Here is a 26,762-nt window from a genome sequence, read left to right as displayed (position 1 = left end):
TAAAGCAATATGTCACTTCCTTTTTTTTGCAATACTTGGTAATAACACATAATTCAAATATTGTCCCATGGATCTGCAGAATGGAGTATTCTGCTCTATTCCTTCAGCAAGCATTGCAGAATTCAACACCAATAATTACAGTTTTGATTCCAGATTGCCAGTGATTTAAAAATAAAAAAAATGATCTCTCAGAATCCTCACACCATTATAATTAAGACAAAGAAAGCAAAAAGATGAAGGTTGCTTGTTCAGCAATTGCTGTGAAGGCTCAGTGTTAAGAGGTGATGTCACAAACACTGGCCTTTTTGAAGTGCAGAGTTCATCTTGCCTTGATTGCATTTTTTTAATGAATTGATAACAGCTGACATTTTCTCGCAATTGGTATTACGAACAAATAAGTTGAAGGAACAAGTTTACCAACCTGAAAGACTGCCCAGCGTGAGCTTCCTGCGTCCTACTTTCTCAACCAACCAAACTCCAACCAATGTAAAAATGAAGTTTGTGAATGCTGTGACAGCAGCCAACCAGATTGCTAATGTGTCATCTTGAACTCCGGACATCTGTAATATTGTAGCACTGTAGTACCTGTAGATGACAATGGGAGGAAATTATTTATTAATAGTCTAATCCAACCACTTTATGTACTCAAACTGTGTACTAGACATGCACAATTATACAATCATGGCTCATTCATGGCTGTTCAGTCGAGAGATAAGAATATTCAATAATCCTGCCTTCACCACCTTCAGAAGTAGATAGATTTAAATATACACAATCCTCAAAAAGGGAAAAAAAAAATCCATCTCTTCCAGAAAAGACAACCTGAATTTTGAAATATTGTACCTTGGTTTTGAACTGACCCAGAAGAGGAAACATATTTCTCATGTGAAGACCAGTTTCTGGTCACATTTCATTCTAGTTACTCTTCTAAACTCCAAATAAAACCAGCCCAACTTGCTCAATCTCTCTTCATAAGGTAATATATTATCTCAAGAGATGAATATAGTAAAGTCATGGCTGTTGACACCAGATTATGCACACTTTGGGCCACTTAAATTTTGCATGCGCATTTCTGGATTAGAACACATGCACACAGACCAACAGTTGAGGTTGTCAGCAGACATTACTATTTAGGAAACATTGTTTGAACTACTTCAAATGCATCTACATCCTTCCCTAACGTAAGGAGGCCAAAACTGCACTTAGTATTAGAGATGCGATCTCATCAATGCCCTATAAAACAGAAGCATACCATCCTTACTTTTATGTTAAATTCCTTTTAGAAATCCATCTACCTTCTTAACGATGTTCTCTACCTGAATACTAACAAATTGTGACAAAGAGCACTTAGATTGCTCTACACCTCAGAATTTCACAATCACTCTCAGTTTAGGTAATGATCTGCTTTGTTATTGTTCCTGCCAAAGTGAACAACCTTATAAGGTGTCTAATGTGGAACAATCTGCCAAATCTTTGGCTATTCAATCTATCTAGGTCCACCTGCAACTTCGTGTGTCCTTCACAACATACTTCCTAACCTGTCTTGGTTTAGTTTGCAAATTTAAACCGCTATGCCTCATTTAAGTCACTGACATAGATTGGGCTCACCATCAGGACCATGATGTAATTTTACAACAACCCGGACTTGGGAATTCCGGAATCTGTTGCCAAAATGACACTGACTGCCAATCTGACCTTACAAAATATAGAGGAAAAGGTGAGGTCTGCAGATGCTGGAGATCAGAGCTGAAAATGTGTTGCTGGAAAAGCGCAGATCAGGCAGCATCCAAGGAACAGGAAATTCGACGTTTCGGGCATGAGCCCTTCATCAGGAAATGTAGCCTGGCTTTTATTTGTATCATCAATCAGACATCATGTTCTGCTTCACGTTATTCAAACTGGCAAATGGGAGCAAGATGGCACCGGATATGGTTGACTCCTTGCAGGCTCTTCATGCAGATCTGGGTTTCCTATTTCCTACAACCGTTCTACACTTTAAATGTAATAGCACACTTTTAAAAATTAATAACAACTCTGTTTTATCTAAACTCAGGTTTGAAGCTCCTCCGATCCTCAAAGCCAGCTTACTGGATGAAGACAGCAGACTACGTGGTATCCACAACCTATCCAACCACTCTGGAAGGCAGCCAGACCAGTTGGAGGCAGCCTACGTGAGCCCCAGGCTTGGGACTTGCTGGAAAATGGAGGGACCCCGAGAGACCTGCTCCAGGAAAGAGAACCGATATGAAACGCTCCCAACCCCAGAAGATGCCTGCCTGACATGAAATATCAGAACTTTCCTGGAGAGCAAATGCCTCTGCAAAAAACATGGCGGGACTTGAAGCAACAAATCGGCGGCATCTGAAACCAGGAACTAACTGCACAAGTCGGAACACAAGCAGAAACTACACCACTAGATCCTAAGCACACTCCTCAGATAATAAAAAAAAGTAAATTACCTGCTCCACTGGGTCCTAAGCAGACCCTCTGCAAATCTACATCAACTGCAACCCACCTGCTCTACAGGTTCAGAGGAAGGATCACGTAACTGGAAGCAGTCAGAATCCACTCCACCAGACCACTCAAACATAAGAAGCCTGTGAGGAAGCAGGGTAAGCATGCTGGTCTGCTAGGAAGATCGAGATGATGTGGTTTCAAGATGTCCCCTTCCCAGATTACTCCTAGCAAATGTACAATCTCTGAAGAACAAGATGGACAAATTCAGATCATTGCTCAACTTCCAGTATGAACTGCGGGACTGCTGCGCACTCTGGCTCAACCTATCCATTCCTGACTGCGCAATTCAGGCTGATAGTTTTTCTATGCATCGCATGGACTGCACAGTGTCCTCGGGTAAGACAAAGGGTGGAGGGGTTTGCTTTTTAATCAACAACTTGTGGTGCATGGACATTGCAACCGTGGGCAGCTATTGCTCCCCAAACCTTGAGCTCGTCACCATCAAATGCCACCTCTTCTATCTACCACGGGAAATTTACCACTGCTATACTAACTGCTATGTACATACTGCCACAAGCAAAAGTTGAGGAAGCTCTGGATGTGCTGTACTCCACCACTAACACTCTGAAGACAGAACACCCCAAGGCCCTGTTTATTGTGACTGGCAACTTCAACAAAGCCAATCTAAGGAAGTTGTTGCCCAAGTACCACCAGAATATTACCTGTCCCATTAGGGGCCCAAACATTTTAAACCACTGCTACACCACTGTGAAGGATGCCTTACCACTCCAGCCCTGCCTTTATTTCAGGAACTCCGATCACAATGCCATGCTGCTTCTCCCAGCTTACAGGCAAAAGCTCAAACAGGAGACTTCCTCATGGCTACAGGTCCTGTGCTGGTCGGAGGAGGTAGAGGATGAACTCCGGTGCTGACTGCAGCTGGCTGATTGGGCCACATTCAAACAGTCCACAAGTACCTTGGATGAGTATGCAAGGGACCAGATGGAGTACCAGGCCATGCACTCAAAACATGTCCAGGTCAACTGTCAGAGGTCTTCTCGGACAGTTTCAATCTCTGCCTGCAGCAGGCCACTGTCCCTGTTTGTTTCAAGAGGGCCGACGTCATGTCTGTGACTAAGAAGGCTCATGCAGCATGCCCAGTGGCCCTAACTTCAGTGGTCATGGCATTAATCAACTCCAAACTCCCCACTACTCTTGACCCACTCCAACTTGCCGATCAGACCAATAGATCCACATCAGCTGCCATATCACTTGCCCTTCACTCCTCACTAGAACATCCTGACACCAAGAAAAACGACATAAGAATCCTATTCATTGACCGCAGTTCAGCCTCCAATACTTATCCTCTCCAAACGGATTACAAAACTCACTGATCTCAGACTAAGCCCCACTCTCTGCAACTGGATCCTCAGTTTCCTGACCCACAGGTCACAATCAGTGAAGATTGGGGACAATATTTCATCCTCACTAACATTCAACACTGGATTCCCCCCAAGGGTGCGTACTCAGCCCCATACTGTACTCACTGTATACCCATGACTGCATCACCAAATACCAGACTAATGTCATTTACAAGTTTACTGATGATACCACCATAAATCGGTCGAATCTCAGATGGCAATGAAAAGACCACAAATGGGAGGCGGAAGACCTGGAAAAATGGTGCACTGAAAACAACCTAGCTCTCAATGCTGGCAAAACCAAGGAACTCATTATTGACTTTCAGCAGGATGTTACTCATGACCCCCTTACACATTAGCAGCACAGAGGTGGAACGAGTAGAGAGTGTTCAGCTCCTGGGAGTGATCATCCACAACAAGCTTTCTTGAACTATTCATATGGACGCACTGGTTACAAAGGCCCAACAACATCTCTTCTTCCTGAGGAAATTTGGCATGACGGCAAATACCTTTGCCACCTTTTATAGGTGTGCCATCTAGAGCATTGTCTGGGTGTATCCCTACCTGGTATGGCAAATGTATCATTTAAGATTGGAGACAGTTACAGACAGTGGTGAACTCGGCCCAGACAATCTCAAATGCCAATCTCCCATCTATAGAATCCATCTACCAGGTCTGCTGTCAAGAAAAGGCTGCCAGCATTCTTAAAGATCCATCCCACGCTGGCAATGTTTTTTCTACAACCTCTACCATTGGGGAGAAGGTACAGAAGGCTGAACACTTGCACCAGCCAATTTTGCAACAGTTTCTACCCTACTGTTGTCAGAATACTGAACGGACTCTCAAACTCCTAACATTTGCCTGCACCTGTGTTTTTGTTTTTGCTGCTGTTTACCTATTATTTATCTATGCTACTTAACTATCTGATCTGCCTGTATTTCTCGCAAGACAAAGCTTTTCACTGTGCCTCAGTACATGTGACAATAAATTCAATTCAATTCTCAACCTTGTTTCAAATACAATGCATTTGCCTTATATATACTAAGTTACCTGCCAATGGGCAGTTATCTTGACTCTACCTCAACCACTTTCCCTTTAAAAAGTTTCCCAATGTCATTATAATTTTCCCTGCCATTTCTGATTCTATTTTAGGTTGTCCAGATCTATTCTGACCTCTCAGTAAATGGCTCTCCATCCATTTATTATTAGTATTCTAGCCTATTTGCCATGCCTATTTGCATTGAGACATATGGACTTTATTTTAGACTTTACTGTATTACTTCTTACTCTGACCCCACTTAGGTCCTTATTATTTCATATTTCAGTGTTACATCTTTCCAAATCCTTTGTGCACCTTGTTTGACCTTTCTAATGTAATATTCTAGTTCCTATCCTCCTTACGGGAGATATAAAAACTCATCTAGTTTATTTGAACTAAACAGATACAATTATTCAGGTTCAGTTCCTATTCTGCACTGAATTACTGATTTCAGCTGGCTTGACAGCTGGTCAACTCATATTAACTGCAGCGTACTCGGGAAGTGCAGCTGAAGCGTGGAATATCATGAACACAATGTGGTGACCAGTGCTGGATTCACAGCACATCAAGAACAAACATTAGCAGAATCAGATGGGGCTTGGATGCTTCCACACTCAGCTTCCTGACATTCATCATTTTGATTTGTGTAAAGAGTAACCACATTGATAGAATGAACTAAATTCAGCGTATCACAGTAAAAATCAAACTTAGATGTAACTAGCCACATACTGAAAATACAGCAAATCTTTGCTTAAAAGTTGTGCTTGCACTCCTGCAAGTTGCAATTTTAAATGAATAGACCTTTAAGTGAATCATACATTTACATAGAAATCAAAGTTGAAATTGGAGATAGATTTCTTCTGACATTTCTTGCTCAGACAAAACAGTGCACAACTTGAAATACTGTACCATACATGTGCTGTATTATGAAATCCTAACTAAAAGAACTTTGCTAGATAAATAACCAACTATGAAAGAATCTCTGTACAGTTTGGTATTTCAGGATCTGGCAGAAAACCACTTCAAAACACCAAGGTGATCTGGTATCATTAAGAATTTAAAAAAAGTCAAAATCAAATATTTTCATGTAGTAATAGAAGTACTGTAAACACAAAATACTGAATGGACTCAAACTCTTAACATTCGCCTGTACCTGTATTTTTGTTTTTGCCGCTGTTTACCTATTATTTACTTATCTATGCTACTTAACTGTGTGATCTGCCCATATTCCTTGCAAGACAAAGCTTTTCACTTTGCCTTGGTACACATTACAATAAATTCAATTCAAATATCAGATGTAATTTGAAATGGCAATATACCATCTAGTGGTGAAGACCAGTCAGTGCAGGCATAAACACCTCGGTCTTAAGTGCAAATGCAGTAGAGCAGTGAACTTCAAACACAAGATTTGGAGGTGCCAGCGTAGAACTAGGGTGTACAAAGTTAAAAAAAAAAATTCACACTACACCAGGTTATGGGGACAACCACAAAGGAGCAGCACTTCGAAAACAAATGCTTCCAAATAAACCTATTGGACCTGGTGTTGTGAGAGTTTTAACTTCAAACAAGAACAGAGAGGAAATTAGTTGATGGGAATTAGGAAAGCAGAACTAGGATCAGGGCAGTTAGTACAATAGTGGTAGCATGGAGAGTAAGTCTGAACAGGAGGAAGGATTAGATTAGATTACTTACAATGTGGAAACAGGCCCTTTGGCCCAACAAGTCCACACCGACCCTCTAAAGAGCAATCCACCCAGACCCTTTACCCTACATTTACCCCTTCAGCTAACACTACAGGCAATTTAGCATAGCCAATTCACATAACCTGCACATTTTTGGACTGTGGGAGGAAACCGAAGCACCCGGAGGAAACCCACGCAGACATTGGGAGAATGTGCAAACTCCACACAGACAGTTACGTGAGGCAGGAAATGAATCCGGGTCTCTGGCGCTGTGAGGCAGCACTGCTAACCACTGTGCCACCCTAAAAGGTCTGTAACAGAATGTTAAACTGAAACTGTCAATGTTAAACACATAAATGGTTCTTGCCAATGTTGAAGTGAAACAATTTAACTGATGTGGAGGATGTTGGACTGGGGTGGACAAAGTTAAAAATAACACAACACCAGGTTATAGTCCAAAACGTTTATTTGGAAGCTTTCGGAGCGCTGGTCCTTTGTCCTGTTTATTGATGTTGAATTCATAATAGACTGCTTCAAAGATAAACAAGTTCCCAGAAATAGCAACTCTTTTAGGGAAGAATGAGGCCAGCTTAACTACACGGACCAACTTAATGGAAAAGCGTGAAATGCAAAGCGTGCAAGGGATGAATGAACTACAGTAAATCAACATAAAAATGCCCCATTTAATGTTATTGCATATCAACATCACAAACTTAATGAGGTCTGTAATTTGAGTATTGAGAAATTTGTTCAAACATATTTCCTGTGAAACCCAGTCAGCACCACCCCCACTACACAATTGCTAACTTGTGGCATGTCTCTCCAATCTCCAACATATGGCCTTTCACCACTTTCAACCTTCCATTTTTGACCTCTCCCCGTTGCTAACTTCATGTAGCAATCTCTTTCCTCTCCTCAACTCAACTGCTAATTTCCTCTCCTAAACCTGATTCAAAAGTCAAGCTCTTATATAAAAGTGAGATTTCCAATAGTTCAAATGTACTGGGGCTATTAAAATATATTTTGTAAAAACAACTTTCAAATGTGATCGTACGTTTGGCAGTGGATTCCAAAAACGCACCACCCTCTGCATGAAAGGATTGCCCCTTAGGTCTCTTCTACATCTTTCCTCTTCTCATCTTAAATCTATGCCCTCTAGTTTTGGATACCCCTACCCTGGGAAAAAGAACTAATTCTATTAGATTTAAAATAATGATGGAAAAGGATAGACCAGATCTAAAAGTTGACGTTCTAAATTGGAGAAAGGCCAATTTTGACAGTATTAGGCAAGAACTTTCGAAAGCTGATTGGGGGCAGATGGTCACAGTTAAAGGGATGGCTGGAAAATGGGAAGCTTTCAGAAATGAGATAATGAGAATCCAGAGAAAGTATGTTCCTGTTAGAGTGAAAGGAAAGGCTGGTAGTTATAGGGAATGCTGAATGACTAAGGAAATTAAGGGTTTGGTTAAGAAAAAGGAATCATATGTAAGGTATAGACAGGATAGATCGAGTGAATCCTTAGAGGAGTATAAAGGAAGTAGGAGTATACTTAAGAGGGAAATCAGGAGGGCAAAAAAGGGGACATGAGAAAACTTTGGCAAACAGAGTTAAGGAGAATCCAAAGAGTTTTTACAAATACATTAAGGACAAAAAGGTATCTAGGGAGAGAATAGGGCCCCTCAAAGATTATCAAGGCGGCCTTTGCGTGCAGCCGCAGAAAATGGGAGAGATACTAAATAAGTACTTTGCATCAGTATTTACTGTGGAAAAGGATATAAACTGTAGGGAACTAGATGGTGACATCTTGCAAAATGTCCATATTACAGAGGAGGAAGTATGGATGTCTCGAAACGGGTAAAGGTGGATAAATCCCCAGAACCTGATAAGGTGTACCCTAGAACACTGTGGGAAGCTAGAGAAGCGATTGCTGGGCCTCCTCCTGAGATATTTGTATCATCGATAGTCAAAGGTGAGGTGTCGGAAGACTGGAGGTTAGCTAACGTGGTGCCACTGTTTAAGAAGGGTAGTAAGGACAAGCCAGGGAACTATAGACCAGTGAGCCCGACGTCAGTGGTGGGCAAGTTGTTGGAGGGAATCCGGAGGGACAGGATGTACATATATTTGGAAAGGCAGGGACTGATTAGGGATAGTCAACATGGCTTTGTGCATGGGAAATCATGTCACACAAACTCGATCGAGTTTTTTGAGGAAGCAACAAAGAGGATTGATGAGGGCAGAGCGGTAGATATGATCTGTACGGACTTCAGTAAGGCGTTCAACAAGGTTCCCCATGGGACACTGTTTAGCAAGGTTAGATCTCATGGAATACAGGGAGAACTAGCCATTTGGATACAAAACTGGCTCGAGACAGAGGGTGGTGGTGGAGGGCTGTTTTTCGGACTGGAGGCCTGTGACCAATGGAGTGCCACAAGGATCGGTGCTGGGTCCTCTTCTTTTTGTCACCTAAATGATTTGGATGCCGCCATAAGAGATATAGTTAATAAGTTTGCAGATGACACCAAAATTGGAGGTGTAGTGGAAAGCGAAGAGGGTTACCTCAGATTACAACAGGATCTTGACCAGATGGGCCAATGGGCAGAGAAGTGGCAGATGGAGTTTAATTCTGATAAATGCAAGGTGCTGCATTTTGGGAAAGCAAACCTTAGCAGGACTTATACACTTAATGGTAAGGTCCTCAGGAGTGTTGCTGAACAAAGAGACCTTGGAATGCAGGTTCATAGCTCCTTGAAAGTGGAGTCACAGGTAGATAGGATAGTGAAGGCAGCGTTTGGTATGCTTTCAGAGTATTGAGTACAGGAGTTGGGAAGTCATGTTGCGGCTGTATGGGACATTGGTTAGGCCACTGTTGGAATATTGCATGCAATTCTTGTCTCCTTCCTATTGGAAAGATGTTGGGAAACTTGAAAGGGTTCAGAAAAGATTTACAAGGATGTTGCCAGGGTTAGAGGACTTGAGCTATAGGGAGAGGCTGAACAGGCTGGTGCTATTTTCCCTGGAGCGTCGGAGGCTGAGGGGTGACCTTATAGAGGTTTACAAAATTATGAGGGGCATGGATAGGATAAATAGGCAAAGTCTTTTCGCTGGGGTCAGGGAGTCCAGAACTAGAGGGCATTGGTTCCGGGTGAGGGGAAAGATATAAAAGAGACCTACAGGGCAACCTTTTCACACAGAGGTGGTATGTGTATGGAATGAGCTGTCAGAGGAAGTGGTGGAGGCTGGTACAATTGCAACATTTAAGAGGCATTTGGATGGGTATATGAATAGAAGGGTTTGGAAAAATATGGACCGGGTGCTGGCAGGTGGGACCAGATTGGGTTGGGATATCAGGTCGACATGGACGGGTTGGACCGAAGGGTCTGTTTTCATGCTGTATATCTCTATGACTGTATGACTCTATAGTTGTTCACCCTATCCACGGTCGTCACAATTTTATAAACTTCCATAAGGTCAGCCCTCAGCCTCCAATGCTCCAGGAAAAATAGCCCTAGCCTATTCACCGTTTCCCTTTAACTCAAACCCTCCAACCACAGTAACATCGTTCTAAATCTTTTCTGTATCCTTTCAAGTTTAACAACATCATTCTGATAACAGGGACACCAGAATTGAATAAAATGTTGCAAATGTTATTATCTAACCAATGTTCTGTACTGCCAAAACATGACATCTCAACTCCTATACTCAATGCACTGACCAATATCCTGTTCACCTGGGACTCCACCTTCAAGGAACTATGAATCTGCACCAAGGTCTCTTTATTCGGCAACACTCCACATCCACATATTCACATCCATTTACATAAATATTAGAAATTGGTGGACCCAGCAGTGACTTTTGTGGCACACCACTGGTGACAGGCCTCCAGTCTGAAAAACCACCACCATCTCTTACATTCAAGCCAATTTTGTACCTAAATGGCTAGCTCCCCTTAGATTTATGTTACTATCTAACCTTATTAATTAGTCTACCATGCAGAACCTTGAAGAATACTTTGCTGAAGTCCATATTGACAGGTGCCAACCATTCTGCCTTCATAAGACATCTTTGTCATTTCTTCAAAAAGCTTAATCAAGTTTTAGAGATACGATTTCCCATGCACAAAGCAATGTTAACTCTCCCTAAGCCATTCTTTCCAAACACATGTCAATCCTGACCCTCGGAACCCCCTCCAATAACTTATACACCACTGACATCAGGCTCACAGATCTATAGTCCCTGGTTTCTCCTTACCAACTTTCTTAAATAATAGCACATTAGCTCCCCTCCAGTCTTCTGGCACTACACCCATGGCTATTCATGACACAAATATCTCAGCAAGGGGCCCAGCAATCTCATCCCTAGCTTCCCACAAAGTTCTGCTGTACACCTGATCAGATATGGGGATTGATCCGCCTTACCAAGTTTTAAGACATCCAGCACCACCTATTCTGTGATATGGACATTTTTAAGCTATTACTATTTATTTCTCAAAGTTTTACAGCTTCTATATCCTTTTCTATGGTAAATACTGGTGTGAACTGGTATGAAATACTCTTAGTATCTCATCCATCTCCTGCACACACAAAACTGTAGATTTTTAAAAGGGGTCCTATTCTCTCCTTAGTTACTCTTTTGCCCTTAATGCATTTGTAGATTTGCCTTAACCTTTAATTTGCCTTAATCTGCCCTCTGATTTCCCTTGAATCCACACCTATTGCCCTTACACTCAGAGCAATTCACTCAATCACTGCTCTCTATACCTTCTATATGCCTCCTTTTCCTTGACCACAGCTTCAATTTCTCTAGTCATCTAGCATTCCCTATATCTACAAGTCTTGCCCTTAACACAACTAAGAATATACCGCCTCTGGATTCTTATTATCTCATTTTTGAAGGCCTTCCAATTTCCAACCGTCCCTTGACTTGTGAATAGCTTCTCAGTTAACTTTTCAAAGTTCTTGCCTAATACCATCAAAATTAGCTTTATTCCAATGTAGACCACGAGTTTTTAGATCCAGTCTAGTATTTTCCATAGCTATTTCAAAATTAAAAGAATGATTATTACTGGCCCCAAAGTACTCTCCCACTGACACCTCAGTCACTTGCCCTGCCTTATTTCCCAAGAGAAGGTCAGGTTTTGCTCCTTTGAGTGGGCACATCTACATTATGAAAAATAAAATTTTCTTGTATAAACTTAAATTCCTCTCGATCCAAACCTCGAGCTTGACACAATGGGCGGCACTGTGGCACAGTGGTTAGCACTGCTGCCTTAATTCCCACCTCAAACAACCATCTGTATGAAGTTTGCACATTCTCTCAGTGTCTGAATGGGTTTCCTCCCACAGTCCAAAAGTCTGTAGATTAGGTGAATTGGCCATGCTAAATTGCCTGTAGTGTTAGGTGAAGAGGTAAATGTAGGGGAATGGGTTTGGGTGGGTTGCTCTTTGGAGGGTCGGTGTGGACTTGTTGGGCAGAAGGGCCTGCTTCCACACTGTAAGTAATCTAAACTAATCTGGTCTTTCTTGGGAAAATTTAAACCCCCTACCATGACAAGCCTATTGTCCTTATAGATATCCACGATCTCCTCCTGTATTTGCTTCTCAATTTCCTGCTTTGGCTGGGGTGGGGGTGGGGAAGAGAGAGAGAGAGCGCGCGAGAGAGAGCGAGAGAGAGAGCGAAACGTACTGCGCGTAAAGTCCATTCCCAATTGTTGATCATCCCTTATTTCTCAGTTCCACCCAAGTGACTTCACTGGAAATACTCCCAGGAATATGCTCCTTTAGTACAGCTATAATATTACCATCCCTAACTAAAAATGCCACTCCCCCTCCTCTCTGGCCTCCTTTTCTATCCTTCCTTACACATGAAATAAACTAATGATATTGTTTAGTTTCTGCCAGGACTACATAGTTCCTAGTCTTATTGCATTATCGCATCAATCATGATCAAGCAACCTGAACTCAAAATGGAGTAAGAGCAATTGGCAGCATTTGACCAAGCAAAATACAGAAGAGCTTAGCAAAACTAGATCAATGGGAATCAGTGGAGCACTCACTGACTGTTGGATTCTTAAGATTAACGTGCAGGTTAAATTGATAGTTAGGAAGGGAAATGCAGGGATGTACTCCTGAGGCTGTCGAAGGCTCTGGTCGGACCACATTTAGGATATTGCTCATTTTGGGCCCCATATCTCAGGAAGACTGTACTAGCCCTGCCGTGGGTCCAGAGAAGGCTCACAGGAATGATCCCAGGAGTCAAAGACTTAACATATGAGGAACATTTGAGGACTCTGAGTCTGTAATTGATGGAGTTTAGAAGCATGCATATGTGCTCGCATATGTGGTGGGTGGGTGGGGGCGGGGGGGGGTGGAGAATCTAATGTAAATTTACAGAATACTTGTCTTATCCCTTATTGCTGTGTAAGGCCTGGATAGCGTAAACATGGGGAAGAAGTTTCCATTAGCAGGGGAGACCAGGTCATTGAGTATATTTAAGACAGAGACAGATAGATTCTTGGTTGTTAAGGGGATCAAAGGTTAGGGGGAGAAGGCAGGACAATGGGGTTAAGAAACTTATCAGCCATGATTGAATGGCAGAGCAGACTCTATGCATCGCATGGTCGAATTTCTGCTCCTAAAATGAACTAATCATTTCTTGGTGAGCGAGGACAAAAAGAAAATTGAACTGCTGAAGATTTTCATTCAAAGCAGAAATGCTGTCTTCATATCAACAATCAATTATTCTGCTTACACAAATAGACATAGTTCCCCAACTTGACTGAACAATGATACTGCAAGATTTCAACAGAGTGGAAAAGGAAACTAAAATATATTTAGAGCCACCCATCTGCAATAGAGCAGTTTGAACATTTTGCCAATCATACCTAGTTCCCACAGATATTGACATTTAACAAAAAAAAATGGAGACACAGAAGTTGGGGGCGAAAAAGACATCCACATCCTCTCCAGTGTGGCCAAGTTCAATTTATTCATCTACAATTTGAAATACAAATCTGACAGTTTATGCTTTGGCATTTGTGATTTTTACTTTAATGTTGTAGCCAAGCAATGTTAAAGTAAAAATCACAAATTCAAAATTATAAACAAACCAGATCATAGACAATATGACTTCCTGACTGTCTGTCTTTTGAGAGTCTTCACTTGATCTATTGTCTCCAAGTGGTGCTACCTCAGCAACATGGTTTGTGGAAGGTTGAAGACGTTTATTTAGGGAGGTGGGGCAGACTGCCTTGTAGGATGACCTCAAATAGTTATAGCCCTGGAAAACCCTAGCTTCCATCAGCATCATCTTGACAGCAATAATATGGGTTGGTTAGCTGTCAGGCAAAAGCAAAGGTATTAGTGCATGGGCAAGTGGGAAAATACCACCATCCTGAGTAAAGGACACTGTATTGGCACACGACAAAATGGTAACACGTCAGCCTTCACAATCTATTGAACCTCATAATTGGGACTGCTGCATCGCTCCACAAGCCTCTCTGGACACAATGATGATAGCAAGCTCAATTTGCATGCTTATTGCCTGAGCTTCCACTTCAGAAGCTAGACAATGTCTGTATTGCAGTAGAAGCCAAGATAGCGACGGTTAGCCATTAGTTGTTGCATCACTAGGTCCACAAGCATGTGAATGAATTGATGATTAATTTCATGAAGAAAATGGGTTCCATATTTGGCACAAGGCCCCAGTGCTGGACTTCATGCTTCTTGATGTTAGTAGACAAGCCAGAAAGCCAAGGGTTAATGAATCCAACATTTCAGGACTTAGCCCCATCAGCTTTCTTCTGTAAATTATTCAAACTTCTTACATTAGTCTTCTACAGTAGAACTAATGTGCAAGATCATCCTCAGCCATATTAGGACCTGTACTCAGTCTCTTGCTCAGCTGCGAGTTCCTTATACCAGATATCTTACCATGCACAACTCGCATTTTATTGTCAATATTTAAGCTGATGGCTATGAATGATATTTCTTTATCATACTTTCCTGCTCTTCCACTACTGCTTAGCTAGGTGTATGTTCTTTGAAATCTGAAAAATCCACACAAGGGCAGGAATGTGGGAAAGAAAGTAAAGAAAGTAGTACATACTTATACCATTTGCAACTTGTAAAGCAGAAGAAATTGTGAGTTGATGGCCCATAGAATGTGAGAAGCAGGGAGAGGAATGTGAATAAACGGCCATGGTTGCTCCCAAACAGCATGTACAATATCCCGCACAGTAGTGAGGATACCCAACTTTGCCAGTTCTTATGGGTTGGTTTATGTTGCATCTGGATAATCACCACATTGTCTGTTTTAGTTTAATTATAGTCTAAGATTCCACAAAAGATATTGTGGAACCCTCATCAGTCAGGTCTCAAATTCATTCAGAAGGTAATTAACTATTTTAAAAAGGAAGTACTAAAGGATATGAAATAAAAATAGATGGGATTATACTAAATGGTTAATCTGGGCAAATAAAATAATGTAGGCTTGATATAGGAAATAGTTATTCCTGTATTATGATATTCAAGATTGTGCCAACCTGACATTCTTCAGAATGAAGAATTGTTTCGGAATTTGGCATTAAAACAATTCAGGTCTACAGCAATAATGTGTACAAATAACCTGTCAACATTCATAATAAAGGCACATGAAGGTATGAGAGAAAAATCTGATTATTTTTCAAATTAATTGGGTTTTTTTGGCTTAAAGCAGTAACATGAATGCTTCACAATTTTCAGATTGTCATAGAAACTGTACAGCTGACCAGCTATCAGAAGCACGCATAGAAGATCATGAATGGGCTCAGGGAGGGAAAGAGACTGAGATAACTTGCCTCTTGAAATCAGGCAGGCAGGATGTGGATCCTTTCCAAGATAAGAGGTTGATTCTTTTGTTATTAAGAGGAAATTCTTTATTCACAATTATATTACTTTTGGGATTGTTTACCAAGAGGGTTGTGGATGCTTCAACAAATATATTCAAGACTGAAATTAATAAACATTTAGTCCTTCACAGGATCAAAAGATACATGGAACAAAAGCAGAATTGAGGCAGAAAAAAACAGCCCGAATTGTATTAAAATGGTGAGGTAGACTTGAAGGGTCAAATAGCCTATTCTTATCCTCTTTTCACTTCTCCCATTTTACTTAGGCAACTTCAATGCTGATTGATCACCCTTATTGATTTCCTCTGGTTAGTCAAATATTCCTTTTCCAATACTTCTACATTCAGGTTCCTTGTCACCATATCTTATCTAGTCTTGGGCCTTCCTCTTCATCCCCACCGTCCAATCTCTATTTACCTGCCTCTCTCTGCAAAAGATAATCATATCATTTCAATCTCATCTCAGCTATTTCTTTAAAAATATTCACTGACATCCCATATGCATTTTTTAAAATCACCACCTGTATCCACCTTAGCATTTGCATTTTATTAGTATCCAATAGTCATCTCTGTACATTTCTCAGGTTTCTTACACACAACCAAGCTGGTCTCGATAGTCATGCATATAGTAACATTTGGCTGAAGCTGAAAGTATCAAACACTGCACTGCAATTCTTCCAATACTCCAGCAAAGCTCACTACTGTTTCAATTTCAATTCCCATACTTCTACCATCTGCTGCCATTGACTCCAACTACTCATTTTCTCCAGATCTTTAACCAAAATCTCTATACCTTCACACCAATAATTTATTCAAGGTCAAATTGGCAGTTCATATCAGAGGTCTTTCATTAATAATCTTCATAAACGGTTTTTCAATGCTTTTCTTTTTAAGATATTCAGTCATCTTCACATTATCCACCATGCGGGTAAATGTTGGATCAAGTATTTGAAAATGGCACATTGTGATACTCAATTAGAACATACATGACAAATCAACCAATAGCATCAGTGACCATCTTTGGTGCAATCCAAATTTGATTTCAAAACTCCATTCCGCAACACTGTTCCTTGCTCTTGTGTGGAACCCCTTGCATATATATCCTGTAATAGCCATACCAACGTGTGATGAGTGTGTGAAAGCTGCTGCAGCACAAAATGTGAGGTGTGGATAATGTGAATTGATAGGAAGAGGAGGCAGTGGAATGGTGGTAAAGTCAACGGATTGCTGATTTAGTGACACAGGCTTATGCTCTGGGGATAGGAATCAAAGTCCATCATGACAGCTGGTGAAATTTAAATGCATTTAAAATTGCATATTTGGAATGAATAAGCTGGTATCAGTAATGGCATAAAGCTGTTGATGATTGAAAAATATATCTAGTTCACCAATATCCTTTAGAGAAGAAAATCGGCCATTCCTACCCCATCTGGCTTATACATGATTCGAGACCCAAAACACTATGGTCCAATCTGTTTCTTTTCTGGCCTCATGAGCCACTCGCTTCAAGGCAATTTGGGATGGGCTGCAACTGCTGACTTTGCCAGTCAGCTATACATCCCGTAACGAATAATAAAAAATCCGAACTGTTCAAATGTTTTAGTGGATGAGTGATAGGGATGGAGGGGCTTCTGCTAACTTGAGGTGAGGTTACTGAAATCATTGCATCTATGCCCTCAAGACTTGGTTTTCAGCATTGATTGCCACAGTTATACATTTCCATTGACTCTTAAGCAGACAGTCAGAGATGTACAGCACGGAAACAGACCCTTTGCTGCAACTCATCTATGCTGACCAGGTCCCTAATCTAATCTGGTCCCGATTGCCAACACTTGGCCCAAATCCCTCTAAACTCTTCCTATTCATATATCCATCAGGATGACTTTTAAAATTTTGTAATTGTACCAACCTCCACCACTTCCTCTGGCAGTTCATTTCACAGACTCACCACTCTGTGAGAAAGTTGCCTCTTAGATCCTTTTTAAATTTTTTCCCCTCTCACCTTAAACCTATGCCCTCTAGTTCAGGACACCTCCACCCCAGGGAAAAGACTTTGTCTGTTTACGCTATCTATGCCCCTCATGATTTTATAAACTCTCAGACTCCGACTCTTCAGGGAAAACAACCCCAGCCTACTCATCTCCCTGTAACTCAAATCCTCCAACCCTGGCAACATTCTTGTAAATCTTTTCTGAACCATTTCAAATTTCACAACATCTTTAGGAGACCAGAACTGCACACCATATTCCAAAAGTGGCCTAACTAATATAATGTACAGCTGCAACATGATTTCCCAATATCTATCTATACTCAATGGTCTGACCAATAAAGGAAAGCATACCAAATACCTTCTTCACTATCCAATCTACTCGCAAGTCTCCTTTCAAGGAACTATAAACCTGCACTGCAAGTCTCTTTGTTCAGCAATACTCCCCAGGACCTTATCATGAGGTGTGTAAGTCCTGCTCGGATTTGCCTTTCCAAAATATAGCACCTCATATTTATCTAAATTAAACTCCTCAGCCCATTGGCCCATCTGATCTAGATCCTATTGTACTCTAAGGTAACCTTCTTTGCTGTCTACTGCACCTCTAATTTTGGTGTCATCTGCAAACTTACTAACTACACCTCTTACGTTTACATCCAAATTATTTACATAAATGACCAAAAGTAACGGACCCAGCACCGATCCTTATGGCACTCCACTGGTTACAGGCTTCCAGTTGAAAAACAACCATCCACCAGTACCCTCTGTCTTCTACCTTCAAGTCAGTTCTGTATCCAAGTGGCTAGTTCTCCCTGTATTCCATGAGATCTAATCTTGCTAACTAGTTTGAATGCCTTATTGAAGTCCATGCAGATCACAACCACCGTTCTGCCCTCATCAATCCTCTTTGTTACTTCTTCAAAAAACTCAAGTTAGAGAGACATGATTTCCCACACACAAAGCCAGTTTGACTATCCCTAATCAGTCCTTGCCTTTGCAAATGCATGTAAATCCTGTCCCTCAGGGTTCTAACAATATGCTCACCACTGATGTCAGGCTCACTGCTCTATAGTTCCCTGGCTTTTCCTTACCACCTTTTTGAAATAGTGGCACTATCAGTCTTCCAGCACCTCACCTGTGGCTATCGATGTTACAAATATATCAGCAAAGGGACCAGCAATCACTCTACAGTACACCTGATCAGTTCCTGGGGATTTATCAACTTTTATGCACATTAAGACATGCAGCACCTCCTCCTCCATAATAATACTGATGGAAAATAATCATTCAGTTTCTCCCCCAACTCCTGTGGCTCCACTCGAAGGCTGCCTTGCTGATCTTTGAGGGGCCCTATTCTTTCCCTCATTACTCTTTTGTCCTCATTGTATTTACAAAATCCCTTTGGATTCTCCTTAACCCTTTTTGCCAAAGCTATCTCATCTTTCCTTTTTGCCCTCCTGATTTCCCTCTTAAAGAATACTCCTACTGCTTTTATATTCTAAGGATTCACTCAATCTCTGCTGTCTGTATCTGACAAATGTTTCCTTTCTTTATTAACCAAGCATTTGAAAGAAGGGTCTGCCTATCCACAGCAGAACTCTCACTCTCCTACAAAACATCTTTTCTACTTTCCATTTTTCATACCAAGTCTTCCATTGCAGCACTCAACAAAGGAGCATTTGCGACAGTTCACATTTTCCTTAAGAGGTGCAAGTTGGCCACAATTAGTGTCAGTCATTTATGATATTTGTCCCCAATTGATGTGTTCAGAAATTCCACAATGGAGTTGGCACTGACTGGGCACTAAAATAATTGAAACAGCAAACAGCAAAGCTGCTTTACTGACAATTAATATGGATGAGTCCACCGCACTTTGTAATTCCTAGTCTATATTTTGCAACAACTTCAATTTCGTCCCCAATTTTGTTTTTTAATTTTAGAGTCTGATTATCTATAGCACAATAAAAAAAAACTTACTAGGCATAAGAAAGCTTTCATGCCAAATTCAGAATATTCTTTGTAGCATCATAGAGAATAAAGAAAGATTTTAAAAATCAACACAATTCTGGTAGTTTTTCTTGGAGTGAATTGGGTACATACATGACTGTGTTGATGCCAGAAAGTTGCTGAATGAGTTGCAATCCACATCCAACTATCAGTGCTCTACGAGTTGGGGGGTAGGTTATCATCTTCCACAAAACGGTACCACCTATTACAAAGGAGAATTCACATTGATGTAAACACACACACACACACAAAACACAAACCATTGGGTGTCCACCATATTTCCAGCACAAGAGTTTTTCATAGTCACAAATTCAAAAGACAACAGACCAACACAGCTTCTTAACACTTTCTTACATGATTTAATTTACAATGAACTCTGATTAAGACTTCTGACGTTTCTGTGCAATTTCCAAGAAACTGACTATGACACGGTGTCACAAAAATATCTCTCCTCATGTTCCCCCCACCCCCAACTTCAGCACAGCAAAGTTTATATTTAATACAACTCAAAATGCCAGTCAGATATATTTAGAGAAAGGTGGCATGAAACTTCGTATATTTTTGCAAGACATTACAAAGCAGTATTATTGGAACATTGTCCCATGATCCAATGCATGTAAAGTACCTATGAGATACATATTTGTATTTTACAGGCACTTAAAAGGCCTGCAATAAATAGAAACTAATTAAAATATAGCAAATGATAATGTCACAACTAAAACATTTAATAATACAGAAAACCAACAGAATATTTCAGCAACGAGAGAGTTAAGAACATCATCAAGTATTTTATTCAAGCTGAATTACGATCCATATACTCGCAAGATATATATTTCAGCACTGAAAATACTACTAGGTATTTCTAATCAGTAACAGATTCAAGAACAAGAGATCACCATTAACATAAAATTCTCAAGAGATTTAAATACAGATATCACATCTAATTTTCTTTCCTTGGTTTTCAGGATCCCTAAATACATATACACAAATAAAAAGAGGATGAAAGAATTAATGCACGAAGAAGAGACAGAAAAATAGAACAGCAACCTCAATGTTAAGCCTCTTAAACACTCACACTGCAATTGCTCAAACACTTTGTAAAGAATAATCACAACACCGGTCTGCTCTCCTTCTCCTCATAACTAAAGAGCAAATTTCTAAGCTGTAGGTCGAGACACAAGATTAGGAGTTGAGGGTTGAGGCAGTAATGTGTGCTGCAGAAGTTCCATTGCAATTTTTCCCTAGGATGGACATGGCCTGAATGATTAAGGTTCAGCTTTATCGAGTAGAAATGGAAACCTCACTTGTATTGCTACAAGTCCAACCATAGTCTATTAAATTCAGAATCTTTGCATCTTTTCTGAAATCTGTCCATTTGTGTATTCTCTCTAATCCCTTTGCTTTCAAATGGAACTCCAAGACTTTGTGGCCGATTTGGAATTCTGTTTGTAAGACTTCCTCCTATTCGCATTTTTTTTCTTAGTTGCAATTGTTTTGAAAGAAAGAAAGCTTTTAGTTTGTATTATAAAAAAACAAATCTAAACAATTGTAAAACCACATAACTTTGCAGGTTAAGTTTAGTCACTAACAGATTACTCACCTTTAGAACTTCTGCAACACTGGGAAATAAGGAGATATTGATCACTTCAACATAAACTGAAGCCAAGATCTTGAACAAGTTGCACTCTGATAGGGAAGTGAATTCATGTCATAGGGCTAGAATGTTTAATGTGACAAGGTAGCATATTTAAAGTGATCATGAAAATTTATTTGACTCCTAAGTGCTGAATTTACAAACCCCTTCAATCCATTTTTTTAATTTTTCTGGCATATTGTCTGTTAACATGAATATATTTCATCTTCTTGGTTACATTAGGCCTCTTGTAGCAGATTTATTATAGCAAATCTAAATGGTTAAACAGTTCACAGGTAACTATTAAAATGTTTACAGCCAAAAATATTTTTGCCATTGTAGCATTTCTGGGCAATATTTAATCACATTTTAATCATAACTTTGCTTCTGAAATGATCAATGTACAAGGAAAACCACTGTTGACATTATATCATAAAACCCTTTTTCAGGGATTTATTCATCAGAGGTTTTCAGCAGGTTGGGCCTTCATTCGTTGGACTTTACAAGAATGAGAGGTGGTCATACTGAACCATGCAAGATCATGAGGGAACTTGACAGGGTAGATTCTGAAGGGACATTTCCTGTTTTGAGAGGGGGAGATCAGAATAAGAAGACACAGATTTTACAATAAGAGTTCTAACTTTAAAAGATGGAGATGAGATTTCTTTTCTCCAAGATGCATTTGTCTGTGGAATGCTATCCCCCAGAAAACAGTAAAGTCTTGGTCACAGAATTTATTTAAGGCTGTCTTTGATGAATTTTGGATAAACAAGGAACCAGATCAGTCATGATTTAATTGAATGACAGAGCAGGTTTGAAGTGTCGAATGGTCTACTCTTTCTCCTAACGCTAATGTTTTCATATTCACAGATGCCACCTGACCTGTTCAGTTTGTCCAGCGCTTTTCATTTGCATTTTGGATTTCCAGCGTACACAGTTTATTTTTATTGATTGCCTTCAGTTGTTATCTGGCAAGGATTCACAATGCAATACAAGGTATTACGGCAGATGTGGATCAGGTGTTTTTTTTTATTTCTCAGTTGCAATGAAAGAGAGAAACTTCTAAATGAACACTTATGAAAGTTAACTAAGGCTCAAACTATCAAAATACAGCGTAGCTTGATTTGGTTGTTTTGTGGTTACCCAAATATCTGAAAATTGTTTTTGGGAGTAAGTAGTCTTAAACTGTTCTCATTTTTCCATCATTTAGCAGCTATCCGCATTAATATTGCCACAATGGGAATTTTGAGTGATAAATGAGTAGGGGTCAAATGAATTTGGGAATTGGGTCAAACTTTGATCTCTCCTCACTTCATTACTATGTAGACTTATGTTCCATAAGACTATATTAAGCAGCTCTTTGCGACATTCCATAAAAACAAGATCAACTTGTCAACAATGATTTATCAAAATAAAATTATTTTGAAACTGTCCTTCATACACATTTAATCTTAGTGAAAATCTTAGTGCACAAAATGGATTAAAAAGTGGGATGAAGCAACCAATTGAGAGAAGAAAGCACTAAAACACTGGACTGATCTTAAACTTGTTTAACGGTAGGTATCAAAAGTTTCTCTTTTTCAAGCTAAACAATATGAATTAGAGCTGGTTCCAAAACAAAAACAAGGCTGGTCAGACCTGAAATATTTTGAGGCAATTTTGGTTCATGTAAAGCTGAATATTGGTCAAGCAGTCTTTGTTCTGTGGTGGAGGAAAAAAAAAAGATTCACTGCATTGTACACAGTTCGGTTCATTTTTAGTTCAAATTTAAATAAGGCTAAGTATCTTATTTTGTTGGTAATCTGGTTCCAATGCCATAAAATGAAAAATTGCTAACAAACTAACTGTTCCATAAAGGGAGAACCTCAGATTCCAACAAACTGTTGAATGATAATCAAAATCATATATTGTAAATGAAACATGACGTGTCCAGTATAAGCCAGTTGATAGGTTTTTGAGGCAAGCTGGTGGCCATTTCCTGATTTGTTTCAAAGTATTCATGATGCTTTGAGAGAGGGGCGAGGAGCATTAAATATTCTCTCTGATCAATCTCATGCAGTTCTAGACCCAAGTTCAGAACAATCATTTTAAGAGAAGGACAACCATGTTGCAAGATCGTTCCAGAAGACTGTGTATAGATGAAGTGTTTCCTGTTACAATCACTCGATATCATCAATTCTAAAAGCAGAAACTGGGAAAAGGTTAGGTGTGCATGATAATGAATCCCAGGAAATGTCCAAAACCTAACACTTACATTAAAAATGTACATCTGGATCAAAGTGAATAGACTATTTATGGGATTGGTCTTTGGTACTTGATACAGTAAATATATAACAAAGCCAAGAAAATATAAGAGCATAATTTATCTAAAACCATCGAATTGTAACATTGGTTTGAGCTGACAGTCTCCAGCTATGCAATTCTAAGTATTAGAAGTCAATGACTCTTGGCAAACCTTCATGGCTCATCACCATGACAACTATATCAGCAGAATTAAATGCGCCCGAGAGTTGAATGTGCAACTGTTTGTTATTAATAATGGATGCTACAATACTGCACTATTTAAATAGAGCATCTTCCAAACTGTAACCAAAAAACAACTTTGCGCTGTCATTGATCAGTTATAGTGTATTACTATCATTGTAAGTAAAACAAACTGGATAAATTGGTTACTATGAAATGGCTTACAACTATTGTATTGTGTTAATTACATTGAAAGATCCTGCTAAAATGTAGTTACTGTAATTTTAAATAAGTAAATTGAGGTTTTGTTAAATTGAATGCACCCACAGTGTCCACTATAATTTGGCAAAGAAGGTGATCAGGCTTTGGCAATTTGGTGTGCTGGCAATATCATATTTACAGCAAGGTCAAATTAACAACACATTTTTCATTTGGACTTACATATCCATAAAATCAGGATTATTTTGCAATTTCACTATTATCAAAAATTGCAATATTGTTGACTGTGTGATACACTGTTGCATTCTGAAGAGGGAGAATTTGAGACTGAACAGCTCCAAGAGTGTTTCAAATTAAGACTCTACCTGTCCTCTAATCAGCTGAGCATCAGAGCTAAAAGTCAGTACCTGCAAAGGTAGCAGAGGAGAAACATCCAGAACCTGCGGACAGAAAAAGTACACGTACGTTTGTGGTGTGAGCATGCATGAGGTACGTGTGTGTGTAAACCAAAAAAGATTAAAAGAATTTTAAAATAAAGTCGACCGTGATCCAGCCATCCAACTTAATTACAAATGACAATATATTTCATCATTACAAAAATCAAAAGGCCCGAGGGAAATTAACTTTCCACATTGTAGTATGGATTTTGACCCTCAGGAATTCCATTTACTCTGTCCATATTGTTTTGTTCACTCATAGTAACTGTCTTTTGTCGTGATTGAGCAGGTGTACATTTGATGGTTTTAAAGGGGTACAGTTGAAGTCTTACAGATTAGAAATCCTCGCTTTGCATTGCTTTCAGTAAAGTTGTGCGTTACAACAATGCTTTTTTGACTGTTATCAAGTAAACAGGTAGAATACTTTTGCTCCGAGTAGTCGTACATCGTGTGATAGATTGTGGAACAACTGGGCACAATTATTGGCACATATTTTTGAGTTCAGCAGTTAGAAAATCACCTTTACCACTAAGCGATCACATTACAACCATGAAGTAATTGGCTAAAAATACTGAGTCCTCTGCATCATAATGTACCCCCAAACAAATGGGATTTGGGAGATTGTGTTCTGCTGCAACTGCGCTCAAAATGAGCGCATGGAAAGATATAGCAATTTACACCAGCCAAAGTGTTTTCAACTTCTTGCCTCATGAATGCATTTGTTAATATTAGCACTGGAAGAGGGGTTTGTAGGGTGAATTCAAAGATAAGACTTCCTCAACCAATTCTTAATTTGGTTCTCACACAAAGTCTTGGCTCACCCTGGTAGGTTCTAGAAAGTACTTGAAGATTTAGAGTTCCTTGCTGTTAAGTACCAATTGTCAGGATAAATATGTTGAATTACAATGTGTTTTATATTTCAGGTGAATCAATCTGCTTTCAGTTAGGCAAAGTACATGCCTACTGTGCTCAACTTGTACCCACAATTTTATCATCTGGTACACTGAGATATACCATTTTGCTAGTGAATGGAAGATATTGATAATGTACCTAATTATTGAAATAATTCAGACTTGCATTTTTCAATCCTTATTGGATACTCCAACAGGGTAATTCAAAATGTGATTTTATTGGACACATGGTGAAAATATGTAATACTAACAGATCGCTTCATTCATTGCTCCAAAAATAACTGAGCAAGCCTTTTATCTACCAGTCCCATCCCTCCATTCACTGCAATTGTGTTTCAATCCTCATCTATTATCTACCTACATTTGCACATCTTTTGTTTTGCTTTATTGTTTCATACACCCCAGCACTTATTAGCTCTATATTAACAGCCCACTCTGGTTTTACAAGCAGCTTTTAAACTTCAGTGGTGACTCCTGCAAATACTGACAGTCCAAATGACACTGGCCCGCACTGCAGAGATGACATCATTACAGAAACCATTTCTTTTAAAAGCTTGGAATGATACTATATCAGAAAGGTCCATTACAAAAACAACCAAATTTGAACATGTTTTTTAAAAGATACTTTCACAATTAATGACCGTAAAAGTAAGTTCTCCCTATCTATTTTTCATAAAGATTTCTTTTTGGTTCTCCAACTCTTCTTTGGTTAGCACACTAACTACTAAAATGATACGTTGATACTCTTCCTGATTAGGTCAGCTGCACTGTCTTGGTGTGTATTCTCCTTCATGACAATAGGACCCCTCTTCTCACCTTTCACTCGTCTACAACTTCAAAAACCTGCAACTCATCAAAGGTCAAATAAAGAATCCAACATATTCTTGCAGTAGTGCTTAAAGTTTTGTTAAAAATAACTAAGACCTTTCTCATATATTCATTGATCAAATCCAGTGTTGACTGCTAATAATTGCTCATTTATCAGTTTTCTTTATTTAAAAGAATTTTGATACCATTTGTTGACACATTTCCTCAGCTTCTTAAAGAATTACCCCTGAGATAAAAAACATAAAATCACTGTAGTAATTATGTCAAAGGAATAAAAAGGAAATGGAGGTAAAATTCATTGATAAAAACAAAAGTGCTGTAAATATTCAGTATGTTTTACAGCTGTGATGAATAGACAGTGCACTCATTACATTATGGAGAATTCCAGGGACGAATGTCAGAGTGAGCGCCAGGTGGGGAACTGAAATGACAAGCAACAAGCAGTTTGCAATCATGCTTAACTAGATATCTTCTACAGGATGTATTTGGTCCTCAATGCAAGAGTGACAACATAGTGAGTGGCAAATACAAATATAATATAATAAACTGAAAGTACAAGCAAATCAGTATTCCACTTGAAAGGAGTCTCTGAGCACTGGATAGTCAAAAAGGAGAAGATTAAAAGCATCTCTTGTGCTTACATGGAAACATACTTACGAAGTGAAAGTGTTGAAGGCAACTGAGGACTGAATCAGGGTATCACAAAGCATACACTCCATTTTGAGAGGGACGGACATGGTTAAAATGTTTATGGTGGCACCATGCTCGATATGGCAAAAATGGCATAAAAATATA

The 26,762-nt window shown here is 39.5% G+C and overlaps 1 protein-coding gene across 3 annotated transcripts in view; it reads right to left on the bottom strand.

The window, feature by feature from the left end:
• LOC132826763 (proton myo-inositol cotransporter-like) overlaps positions 1-26,762 on the bottom strand; it is a 135,448-nt gene that overhangs the window by 36,326 nt on the left and 72,360 nt on the right. For all 3 annotated transcript variants that reach the window (XM_060842941.1, XM_060842943.1, XM_060842942.1), the window contains exons 4-5: positions 19,570-19,678; positions 422-585 (exon numbers count right to left, since the gene is read on the bottom strand). In XM_060842941.1, coding sequence (XP_060698924.1) covers positions 422-585; positions 19,570-19,678 — 273 coding nt within the window. The remainder of the gene's footprint in view (positions 1-421; positions 586-19,569; positions 19,679-26,762) is intronic.

This window comes from Hemiscyllium ocellatum, chromosome 23 (assembly GCF_020745735.1).
Source record: "Hemiscyllium ocellatum isolate sHemOce1 chromosome 23, sHemOce1.pat.X.cur, whole genome shotgun sequence".
Classification (NCBI taxonomy): Eukaryota; Metazoa; Chordata; class Chondrichthyes; order Orectolobiformes; family Hemiscylliidae; genus Hemiscyllium; species Hemiscyllium ocellatum.
Note: the sequence above shows the minus strand (reverse complement) of the source record. Positions and strands in the feature narration are given on the sequence as shown.